General features: G+C 40.2%; 1 protein-coding gene across 1 annotated transcript in view; it reads right to left on the minus strand.

Annotated features, from left to right (window-relative positions):
* chm (CHM Rab escort protein) overlaps window positions 1-13272 on the minus strand; it is a 128776-nt gene that overhangs the window by 24980 nt on the left and 90524 nt on the right. The window contains exons 10-12 of the mRNA XM_080187708.1: window positions 6822-6926; window positions 6096-6156; window positions 891-987 (exon numbers count right to left, since the gene is read on the minus strand). Of these exons, the coding sequence (XP_080043834.1) occupies window positions 891-987; window positions 6096-6156; window positions 6822-6926 (263 nt within the window). The remainder of the gene's footprint in view (window positions 1-890; window positions 988-6095; window positions 6157-6821; window positions 6927-13272) is intronic.

Here is a 13272-nt window from a genome sequence, read left to right on the forward strand (position 1 = left end):
AATGTTAATATTCTATATAATGATTTATGGACCTATTCCTTCAAACATTTTCCACAGATGATGCTTTTTCCAAAAAAATGCCACCTTATAAAGGTACAGTATCAAAAGATATTTGTTAAATTGAAAATAATGGAGAACGATGTACTAGAATGAAGATTTGCTTGAGCAGAAATAGAGTTCATTCTTCAGATTCCATTCACTTAGCAGGTACCTTCACATATCAAAAGTGCCTTGAAGTGGAAGGAAGTTTTGTCAAGTCACAGTACAAAACATCCCCATAACCACCACAGTGTACCGCCAGAAGTTTATTTCTTTCATGATGATGGTGGTGGTGTTGGGGGTGGCGATGTCTGTGATGATGAGAATCTAATTTTCTTTATTGCAAAATACCTACACCACAAAAAATTTTGTACAATTGAATAATAAATCAAAAATAACCACTATATTTTATGGTTCTTCATGGTGTCTTTACATTCTGCCCTCTGCTATTGTCTGCCACATCAGTTTCTATTACCCGACACATTTTAGTTACTCAGGTATGACTGAATTAGTAACAGCGACTAAAGCCATTTGTCATGTAATGCTCTCCTAGCAGGAAGAGCAATGATTTTAGTTCATGATTCGATCATTTGAGTCACATTTTCAGGGCAAGTGAAAGACTTCAGTTCCAGTCAGCTGGCAACTCTGATTACATGTGTGTCATCTTCTGAACACATGATCAGGGGCTTGAAGAATAAATGAATTAATCTTCAACATTCATTGACCAGAGTAAATCACTCAGTTAAAAATCAATTTAAATATGAAAATAATGCAGAAAACAGGATTAGGTATCGATTTCAAAACAAAATAGTTGTTTGTTCAGATATTAAGTGTAGAATATTTCAACTTACAGGTGCCTTGTGGACAGGTATTTGAAGAGGGGCAGAGCTCAATGATTCGTACAGAAGGTTGATCTTTTTCCACTGCAGGCACAGTCAAAATAGAAATCTGTAAAGTCAAGGCATATAGTAAGGGATCACTGAGTGCTTACTCAATGTCTAAACAATCAACCTTATTCCTAATTTTGGACTTTCACATCATGCTGTTTGTAGGATTTTGTTGTACATAATTGAGCAGCTGTTTGCCTCCGTAAGACTCACTGCACTAACGCAAAGCATTTCAGAATGACGAGACATAATCTGAGACATAATATGATACATCACTGGAAGTTGTCTTTCGTGACAAAAATCATTCCATTATCCAGAGATCATCAATATTATTGCTAAGGGGGTAAATTATTATTGCAAACCAAAACAGCAAGATGCTGGAAGAAGTCCACAAAGCTGACCTTGAATCAGGATTGCATTTCTCCAAACAATTGGATATCTAGTTAACCGCAGTGGTTGTCATATTTCAGACTAAAGGGTGATTTATCATGAATATCTTCATTCCCATAGCTCATGTTTTTCATCTTTCCACCTATTCAATGCTGCAAAAGAGAAGTTGCTGGGTCACATTTTGTTTTTTCTCCCACCACAGGAGTTTCTTTTTTAAAGAAAAAAGATGAATGGCTAAGGCAACTTGCAGACAGAGATGGACATATAAGGAACCTTGTTATGAAGAGAAACTTGCTTGCATCATACAGTTATACCACAAATTGCAAAACCTGTCAAGGGATTGCCGCATCAAACAAGATATGGACAAGTCTGCGTCTAGTCGGTGTAGTATCATCCCCCAGGGTATCAGCTTCTGCAGCCTAACTTGCAAAGTCGAACAGCACAGTAGTTGGGGCCTCACAACAAGGATCACTCTTCCGAGCCTTTTCAGCTTTGGTGGAAGCTCAGCAGGACTGCCAGCTAGATTCAGGGCTCCACCTTGGATAGATTGGTAGATCATATCGAAAGGGGTTTTCAAGATTTCACATCTCTTAAATCTGGTCTCCCTCAGGTCTGTGGAACTGATGGTGACTCTGACTGATGCACTGATATAGTTGTGACTGTACTGGAGTGGATCTTGCATGGAGTTGTGCACAGGTGTCAAGTTGGGCAAAAGTATGCATTTTCTGTATCTTAACAGCTATTCACTGATATTCTTGGATGTGTAGAAAGATGGGAGATTGAATGTTAGAATGATGAGGATGTAATGGTTTCTTGTATCAAGCACAATTTATGTAATGCAAATCTGGTGTTTACACATTAGTTGCATATTGATGGAGTGAAAGTTCTTTCTATTCACAACAGTCCCTGGCTCATCTCCTCGTCCCTTGTTAAGTAAATGTACAAAATCAATCATATTCTTGAAATGAGGGAGTCAGCACTTATGCAAATTTCAGAGCACTCTCATTCCAGCCGTTGATATTGTGATAATGATAATGTACCAGGCAAAGAGCGCACAGGTGATCAGCATGATGCAACTGTGTAGTGTAGATCGGGACTTGCGGGTAATGTCCTCTGTAGAAGTATATAAGAAGCATAGATAAGAAAGTTAGAGTCATTAGTAACTCTGACACTGGCAAATTATAGTCATTGATCCAGCTGCAGCAAGCCCTACCACACTGGTCCGCATAGATCAACAACAGTCTGCCTGGTGGAGCACAATCTTCCAATGCAATCTCTCTCAGATGGTAAAAATGCTATTCCCTGGGTTATAGATCCTTTGGACAGAGTAAGATCTTCTACGAGTAACCTCCCTTAACTGTTGTGTCTAACAGGGCATTTGCTGCTCATCACTATATTTTCCATTTCTGCTGGTCCTTGTCCTGCAAATGTCCAAAAGCAGAGAGAAAAATAAATCCCTAACAAATAGCGAGTGTTTAAATTAAATTTAATTGGAGTGATTAAAGCAAAGGCAGAAACAACCACATCAGTAAGGATAGGAAACAACCCCGATTCCACGATCATCCTCAACATCGGTGCCCCACATGGTTGTGTTCTCAGCCCCCAATTATACTCCTTATACACCTATGACTGTGCGGCCAAATTCCCCTCCAATTCAATTTTCCAGTTTGCTGACGACAATCAGATCTCAAATAATGATGAGACAGAGTACAGGAATGAGATAGAGAATCTAGTGAACTGGTGAGGCAACAATAATCTCTCCCTCGACGTCAACAAAGCAAAGGAGATTGTCATCGACTTTAGGGAGCGTAAAGGAGAACATGCCCCTGTCTACATCAATGGGGATGAAGTAGAAAGAGTCTAGAGCTTCAAGCTTTTAGGTGTCCAAGTCACCCGTGCTGACACTACAGTTAAGAAAGCCCACCAGCGCCTCTAATTTCTCAGACTCAGGAAATTTGGCATGTCAGTTACAACTCTCACCAACTTTTACAGGTGCACCATAGAAAGTATTCTTTCTGGTTGTATCACAGCTTGGTATGGTTCTTGCTCTGCCCAAGACTGCAAGGAACTACAAAAGGTCGTGAATGTAGCCCAATCCGTCACGCAAACCAGCCTCTCATCCACTGACTCTGTCTACACTTCCCGCTGCCTCGGCAAAGCAGCCAGCATAATTAAGGACCTCACGCACCCCAGACATTCTCTCTTCCACCTTCTTCCTTCGGGAAAAAGATACTAAAGTCTGAGGTCATGTACCAACCGACTCAAGAACAGCTTCTTCCCTGCTGCTGTCAGACTTTTGAATGGATTTACCTTGCATTAAGTTAATATTTTTCTACACCCTAGCAATGACTGTAACACTACATTCTACACTCTCATTTCCTTCTTTATGAATGGTATGTTTTGTCTGCATAGCACGCAAGAAACAGTACTTTTCACTGTATGTTAATACATGACAATAATAAATCAAATCAAAACCTGAGCTGAGAAGTTCCTTGAAAATCCAAAGCACAATTGCACACATATCTTGATCTGAGTGCTTGCAGCCAAGTGCCTTTTTAAATAGTGTTTCCAAGTCATGTTATGTTGTAAAGGCAGCCTTATCAGGCATTTTCTCAGCAGACTGGCCATTGAACTGACTTCAGATCCAACTTGATGATGTCATAGGACCCTGATTTGAATTATTGAGGAACCCATCTGTTTCTGTAAGTGCATTTGCCAGAATCAGTTCCTGAGTTAAAGTGGCGATTCTGATGAGAATTGGGCAGGATTACAATATCTGCTGTTTAAACAGCTTATTACATTGTCATTGAGTGTATTGGATTAAATGTTACATATTTGATTGCCTTTAAAGGGATAGTGGATGCACATATGCGGTACAGGCAAAACAAAGTCAGGTGTATTAATGCATCTTTGGGTCATGCTATCATATAATTCTATATTGGATAACATGGGCACACAATTGAATGAAAAATTGCAGACTTGTGTGGGTGATCAACATGACTGCACCCAATAGAACATCTAAAACAGACTCTAAATTTGAGGTTTCAATTCAGTGATACAGCCAATGTTGCCACAAAAGGCATTCATTTGCTAAATACTAGCAAACAACAATCTCAGCCGTGAAAGGAGGATGATGAGAAACCTTGCTTTAAAATAAACTTAAACGAGTTCATGTTATGTATCCCATGACAATTATACCCAGCTGGATGTTAAGCCTGTGCAAAAGATTTATTTTTTGTTACCTTGAGCAATTAATATTGCACTGCACATTTTCCACTGAGGGATTAATAGTCAAGCTCAAAAGACAGATGAGGAAGGCCATTCAATGAAATTGGGCTCACCCATTCAGAAGGATCATGGCATCCAAACGCTTAATTATTCTATTATGTTACCCCACTATCCTACCTGAAAATCCATTCCGCATGTTTTGTATGAAGAACTTCCTAAGTATCAACATCAGAGCTGTTCACCTTTCAACTCCTGGACAGTTCAACAACACTGGCAGCATTTAGAATCAAAGAATCTCGACAGTGCAGAAGGAGGCCAGCTAGCCCATTCAGTCTGCACTGACTTTCAGACACAGTATCTTACCCAAGCCCTTTCACCCACTCTGTCTCAGTAACCCACAGATTTAAACCTTTTGGATTCATCACCTAACAAAGTCTTTGTCAGCAGGTACATCTGACAAAACTGACATCTAGTTACAAATATGTCACCTCCAATCTACATTTGTTATCCTTTCTGAGTTTTTGATATATATGTGCACACGTATGCAAGTGCAGAAAGAAAAAGTATAAGGAAACAAGAAACAGGAGTAGACCATGTACCCCACTGTGCCTGCTCTGCCATTCAATATAATCATGGCTGATCTTGGGCTTCAACTCTATTTTCTCACTTGTTCCCCTTATCTTACCATCCTCTGTGACACCAAACATCTGCCCATCCCAGTCTTAAATGTATTCAATGATGGAACATAACACTCTGGGATAGAGAATGCCAAAGATTTACAACCCTTTGAATGAGATCATTTCTCTTCATCTCAGTCCTAAATGATTGGTCCCTTATCCTGAGGCAGTGTCCCCATATTTTAGATTCCTGAAGCAGCAGAAAAAAACTCTCACCGTCGAGCCTAACAAGCCCCCTCAGATTTTTGTAAATTTCAAGATCACTTCTCATTCTTCTAAACTCTAGAAAATATAACCCAATTTATTTAAACATCCCAGGGACCAATCAAGTGAACCAAAATATGTTGTGAAGCGCTTTGACCTTAAGTAAATTATGTTCCTTTTAAACAGTTAATAGTATTACATTTATCTTTTTTTTCATTGTCCAGTTAGAATCATAGAATCCCTGCAGTACAGAAGGAAGCCATTTGGTCCATCAAGTCTGCGCTGACTTTTAACCAGGCTTACCTCATAAAGCACGTACTTTCCACATTAATCCCCCTAACCTATATATCTTGGGGCACCAAAGAGCAATCTAAAATGGCCAATCAACCAAACCTGTACATTTTTGTAGTGTGGGAGGACACCAGAGCACCCAGAGGAAACCCATGCAGATATGGGGAGAGCATGCAAAGTCAACACAGTCATCCAAGGCTGGAATTGAACCTGAGTCCCTGGCACCTAAGCAGCAATGTTAACCACTTTGCCACCGTGAGCCCCGTTGTGAGAGAAACTTTATGTAATAACATTTTTAATTTTAGTGACCAGGGTTTTATTTTAATTATACTAGAATAGAAGAAATGACAGGCAGGGAATCAGTCAGAACTGTCACTACCTGCTCAGAATTGGACTTCAGGACAGAAGAATCTGTGATGAGCACGCCTCTCGAAATGTACCTTACAAAAAAGAAAAATAGAAGAATTACGAACATACATACGAAAGTACAAGTTAAAGAGCAGGAATAGGCTACTCAGCCCCTCATTCAATAAGATCATGGCTGATCAGATTGTAACTTTAACACACATTCCTGCCTACCCAAATAACCTTTTATCCTCTTTGTTGATCAATAATCTAACTAGCTCTGCCTTAAAAATATTCCAAGACTCTACTTCCACTGCCTTTTGAGAAAGAATGCCAGAGACTCATGACTTGTCCTGGAGAAAGAAAATTCCTCTTATCTCTGTCTTAAACATGCATCCCTTTATTTTTTAAAAAGTGACCAAGTTCTAGATACTTCAACAAGAGGAAACATCCTCTCCACACCCATTGGTTAATATCCCTCAGGATCATAAAAGTTTTGATCAAGTTGCCTCTTACTCTTCTAAACTCTAGTAGAATCAAATTACGCAACAGTGGTGTGGAACATTGAACGAAGGAGTACGCAAATTGCAGCAGTAGAATCTCAAAAGTATGTCATTGTTTAAAGAATCACCATAATGCTGCTTTTTTTTAAATCTACGAAAAGTTTGAGCATTGCCCCATATAAAAATAAAATTTCATATTCAACGACTCTCATAACATAGCTGTCTGAAAGAATGTTGTGCTACAGTTCTACATTTACCTGTACTTTAGATTTTTAGTATGTTTCTCAGGTAGATAGTTATGATTCACAATGAAGTGTTCACAACTGATGCGATGGCCGTTACTGTCAATTACAGCTTTACACCTGCAAAATAACATCGGATTCAGCAAACAAAGCTAAGTTAGTCAATACTACATAGACAAGGAATACAAAAACAAGAAATAGAATACAAAATAACAGAGTCAGAGGTTTACAGCATGGAAACAGGCTCTTCGGCCCAACTTGTCCATGCTGCCCAGTTTTTAACCACTAAGCTCGTCCCAATTGCCCACATATGGCCCATATCCCTCTATACCCATCTTACCCAGTAACTTTCTAAATGCTTTTTAAAAGACAAAATTGTACCCGCCACTATTACTGCCTCTGACAGTAAGGAGGACCACCCTGTGTGTGCAAAAATTGCCCCTCTGGACCTTGAGTTTTTCTCCCCTCTCACCTTAAACCTATGCCCTCTGGTTTTAGACTCCCCTATCTTTGGGAAAAGATATTGACTTTCACGCTGATCTATGCCCCTCATTATTTTATAGACCTCTACAAAATCACCCTAAACCTCCTACGCTTCACAGAAAAAATCCGAGTCTATCCAGTCTCTCCATATGACTCAAAACATCAAGTCCCAGTAGCATTGTAGTAAATCTTTTCTGCACTCTTTCCAGTTTAATAATATCTTTTCGATAATAGGGTGATCAGAATTGTACACAGTATTCCAAGTGTGGACTTACCAATGTCTTGTACAATTTCAACAAGACATCCCAACTCCTGTATTCCAATGTTCTGATCAATGAAACCAAGCATGCCAAGCGCCTTCTTCACCATCCTGTTCATCTGTGACTCCACTTTCAAGGAGTTATGAACCTGTACCCCTAAATCTCTTTGTTCTATAACTCTCCCCAACACCCTACCATTAACTGAGTAAGTTCTGCCTTAGTTCGATTTACCAAAATGCTTCACCTCACATTTATCTAATTTAAAATCCATCTGCCATTCATCAGTCCACTGGCCAATTGATCAAGATCCTGTTGCAATCCTAGATAACCTTCTTCACTGTCCGATCTTGGTGTCATCTGCAAACTTACTAACCATGCCTCCTAAATTCTCATCTAAATCATTAATATAAATGACAAATAAGCGTCAATTTCCTGTGAAAGTAAATGAATATTAAACAGTGGAACAGAATTTTTACCTACATTGAACGCTGAACCTAAAATTCTAGTGAACCTCAAATTTTAATGAAAAATTGATGGTTTGGCAAACCTCAAAATTGAGAAGATGTACATGTAATGAAAATAGTTCAAATGGGTTTTGACAAATTTGTACTCTCAAACAATTAAACACAATTGCCTTATAAGAACATAAGAAATAGGAGCAGGAGTAGGCCATCCAGCCCTTCGAGCCTGCCCCGCCATTCAATAAGATCATGGATGATCTGTCGTGTCTCAGTTCCACATTCCCGCCCTCTCCCCATAACCCTTAATCCCCTCGCTTATCAAAAACCCATCAACCCGCGCCTTAAAAATATTTAGCGAGGCAGCCTCCACCACCTCAATGGGCAGAGAATTCCAGAGATTCACCACCCTTTGAGTGAAGAAGTTCCTCCTCAACTCCGTTCTAAACCGCCCCCCCCCAGTCCTACTGTCCTTTCTGAGCGGGAAGAGCCTCTCCACCTCTATCCTATCCATCCCATTCATCATCTTATACGTCTCAATGAGATCTCCCCTCATTCTTCTAAACTCTTAACGAGTACAAGCCTAGTTTATTCAGCCTCTCCTCATAGCTCAACCCCCTCAACTCCGGTAACACAAGAAACTATAACGCTGGGATACTGGATGAGATTAAAAAAAGGTACCAAAGAGGCTGGGAAAATTTAAAAGTAGCTAACTCACTAAGTTTGGATGGAATGCATCCAAAATTGCTGAGGGAAGCAAGGATAGAAATTTGCAGAGGTGCTGGCTACAATAATCTGATGCTCCTTAGGCACAGTGATGGTGCCACAGAACTGAAGAATTACAAATATTACGTTTTTTTTAAAACAAAAGTGGGTCAAAGGATGAATTTGGCAATTACAGTTTAACATTGGTGGTGGGAAAGATTTTACAAACAATAATCCTGGAAAAAGTTAACAGTCACTTGGACAAGCAGACTGAAAGGAAAGCCATCGCGAATTTGTCGCGGACATATTATGAATTCTTCCAAATTGAATTGGAGGACCCAGTGCAATTTTTAATGTATATGAATAACTTGGACTGGAGGGTAAAAGGCACAATTTTACATGCTGCAGATGATACCAAACCGCGAAGTGTTGTACTAACATGGAGAAAGATAACAAATAGGCTTCAAGAGGATACCGATTGAAGAAATTCAACAAAAATGAGGGATGATGCATTTTGTCAGGAGAATGCAGAGGTAATACATGCTAATTGGTACAGTTTGAAACAAAGGGGGGTGCGGAGGTTCAGGACGACGACCAGCTTGGGGGCGGGGGGGGGGGGGGGGGGGGTGGGGGGGGGTGCGTACAAGTGCTGTTGATGGCAGCAGCAGATGTTAACAAACCATGTTTCATGAAGTATACAGGATCCTGGGTATAAAATCAGAAACAGAGTACAACTGCAAAAAAAAGTGCCAAAGCTATATAAACACCAGTTCAGTCTCAGCTAAAGTAAGAAGTCTCACAACACCAGGTTAAAGTCCAACAGGTTTATTTGATAAAACAAGCTTTTGGAGCACTGCTCTTTCATCAGGTGAGTCACTCTCCTGATGAAGCAGCAGCGCTCCGAAAGCTCGTGCTACCAAATAAACCAGTGAGACTTCTTACTGTGCCTACCCCGCTTCAAGGCTGGCATCTCCACATCACAGTCTCAGCTAACTAGAGTTTTGTGTGCAATTCTAGGTACACACTTTCTGAAGGAGATGGCACAGCACAGGTGTTCAAGAATTCTTTTCAGGTATGCAGGCTTGCAGCAACATGGACAGAGTGGAAAAGCTAGTGATGTTCACATCCAAGCAAGGTGGGCTAAGAGGAGATCTGATAGAGGTGTTAAAAGTCATGAAGGGTTTAGATATAGTAAGGGGAGGGATTGCTTCTAATGGCTAAAGGAATGATAACCAGAATGCACAGATTTAAGGCAAAAGAAACAGAGGCAACGTGAGGAAGAACTATTTTTATGCGATGAGTGGTTAGGATTTGGAATGCAATGCCTTATAGGGTGGCAAATACAGATTCAACAGGGGGGAATTTGATAAATAAACAAATGCTGGCAGGGAAATGGGGAAGGGGAATGGGGCTGACTGGATTTGTGTTTCAAAGAGCCGGCACAGTCTTGATGGATTAAATGGTTGCCTTCTATACTATCCTATTCTACAATTCTATATTGAATCCTCACAAATTCAGCAAAGGCTATTGAATTGAATCATTCGAGCCTGATAACAGTGCAAATACGCAATTAAACCATAAATTTATGGAAAATGTTGAAAATACTCTGGTCTGGCATCAGCTGTGGAGAAAGAGAGTTAATTAACTCAAAGTGCAAGCCAATTCTTCTCAGGCTCTCCTGGTACCACCCTCAGGGCCTCCAAATGTTGTTCAACATGGAGGAGTACTAATTCATCAGCCGGAGGACAGTATGTGATAACCTGCCAGAGACTTCCTTGCCCATGTTTAACCTGAAGCTATGAGACTTCATGGAGTCCAGAGGTGATGTTAATGATTCCCAAGTCAACTCGCTCCCGACTGTATATCACTCTGCTGGGTCTGTCCTGCCAGCGAGACAAGACATATCCAGGGATGGAAATGCTGGTGTTTGGGGTGTTATCTGTAAGTTATGATTCCGTGAAAATGGCTGTCTGGCTGTTGCTTGACTATTTTGAGTTTCAGCTCTTCCAATTTTGGAACAAGCCCCAGATGTTAATAAGAAGCACTTTGTAGCTGTTTGTTTTGCCACTGTCTTTTCTGATGCCTCGGTCGACGCCAGGTGATCCATCTGGTTTAATTTCTTTGTTGAGACTTTGTACCGATTGATACAACTGGGTGGCTTCCTAGGCTATTTCACAGGGCAGTTGAGAATCAGCAATATTGTTTTGGCTCTGGAATCACATGTAGGCCAAACCAGGACGGGATGACAGATTTTCTTCCTTAAAGGACATTAGTGAGTCAGATGGGGTTTTTTTTTCGATAATTGACAATGGTTTCCTGGTCATCAATACTACTGGTTCATCAGCTGAGGGTGGGCAGTACATGATTAGCAGCAAATTTTCTACAGTTGACTTGATGCCATGAGGTCTCATAGGCTTTAGATTCAACTTTGAGGACTTCTAGTTCCCTCCTGATTATATAATACTGTCACCACCTTTGGTGGATCCGCCCTGTCAGCAGGTCAAGACAAACCTAGGAATGGCAATGAAGGAGTTTGTGACATTGGTTCTAAGGTACGACAGGGTGAACATGACTATATTAATTAGGCTGTTGCTTGACTCGTCTGTGGGACAGCTCACCACAAGTCCCCAGATATTAGCATGGACGATTTTGTAGGATCAACTGGGCAGAATGTGTTTTTGGGGGTTCACCTGATTTGATTTTGAATTGACTTTTCTGTAGCAGTTTGATTTCAGACGGCACTTAGGAGTCTGTGGGCCTGGAGTCACATGTAGGCCAGATCAGTTAAGAATGGCAGGTTTCCCTTCCCTGAAAGACATTATTGAATCACATGGCTTTTTACAACAACCTGGTGGTTTCATGACCATTATTAATGGGACTTGCATTTTATTCCAGATTCATTAATTAATTGAATTTGAAATGACGCCTTCAAACATTTGAACTGATGTCTTCAAAGCATTAGGGTGGGCCTCTAGCCTAAGCAGCCAGTACTATTGCCACTATGCTACCATTCCTTAGACTCTCCAATTCTTAGCAGATACAATGTCCGCTTATCGGAGTGACCAATGATGCTGAATCCAAAAATAAATTCAGTATGGTAACCAAAAAGCACAACTGTCTTACAAAAGTCATGGTTTCTTTGCTCAACAGAAGTTGAAATGTTGATTGAATCAAATGTTGGTTGAAAGAAAAGGAGAAAAATGCACAATTTTGAAGTTGGAATTATTCTTCAATTGGCTGGCCTCAGCATACCTTAATAAAAGGTTCTGGTTTCTTCTCACCAAGCAACTCTCACAAGCAATGAGGAAAGCAAATAGTATGTCACACTTCATTGCAAGTGATTGTAGCAACTTAAAGGGTTGCCATAAAGGTTTACTGAGATTGATTCCTGGGAAGAGAGGGTTGTCCCACCAGGGGAGCTTTAGAAGAACAGGCTTGCACTTTACAAAATATAAAAGATTCTGTGAGGGCTTGGCAGGGTGGATGCTGAGGTTGTTGAGGTTCTAGAGAGTCTAGAGTTAAGGGACATAGTCTCAAGTCAAATGGTCGGTCATTCACTACTGAGATAAGAAATGTCTTAATTCAGAGCATTGTAAATCTTTGAAATTCTCCACCCCAGAGGCCTATAGATGCTCAGCAGTTGAGTATTTCAAAGATCAATAGATTTTTGGTCATGAAATGTAACTTGGGGATATGGAAATCAGGCACTACAATGGAGTTAACGTCAAGGATCAGATATGCTTGTATTGAATGGTGGTGGAGACTTGAGAGCCACAGGTATTCATCTGGCCCTATCTTAATGCTGTTACATAATTTACTGCAGAGAAGGGAAGCAATGAACAAAGAAAAAGAATGTTTGATCTATTTCATGAGATTATTTCAACATTTAACTTTGGGAATTAGCAATTTAAATTATTTCATTTGGCAAATTGCACAATCTTCAATCCAAGGTCGATATTTAGTCTTTTCAACTTTTCATTTTAGCTAAGATGCTTCCTTCACAATACTCTACGGCCCCTCTTTTTATTCTCATTTTCCAATGTTTAGTCCATTTCTCCGTTTGGGTTACAGGGACTTTTGGTAATGAAGACTGCTGTTCAGGAAATCTTTGTACAATTGTGTAAAATGGCAAAATCTACCTGTCAATTTTGAACAGAATCCACTCCTTCACACATGATAGATTTCAGACTCAAATGACTTGACGAAGATCTTGAAGTCACTTCAGAAGCTCGGCTACTTGCTTCTCCTCCAAAAACTGCCCAAACCCAATTTTTTTTCTCTCGCCTTCTTTACACATTGCATGTTCCTGACCCAGTTTATTTTGTCAAGGGACTAACAGATTAGATTTAAGTGCGTCCTGATGAAAATTAGAACAATGGCACAATTGTGAACAATGAAAGCCACTTCCCCCCTTTTCAAGTGTTATCATTTTTTCCTGTGCAGTTTGTGGGTCTCAGTGCAGTAAGGACTAACCATTTGCAGGAAGGGAAGCTGAGATAATATATCACTGTAAATACAGACAACTAGCATTAAATTTGCAATTGGCAAGATTGTAATTAC

The sequence above is a fragment of the Carcharhinus amblyrhynchos genome, chromosome 4, assembly GCF_965287045.1.
Source record: "Carcharhinus amblyrhynchos chromosome 4, sCarAmb.v2.hapA, whole genome shotgun sequence".
In the NCBI taxonomy this organism is placed as follows: Eukaryota; Metazoa; Chordata; class Chondrichthyes; order Carcharhiniformes; family Carcharhinidae; genus Carcharhinus; species Carcharhinus amblyrhynchos.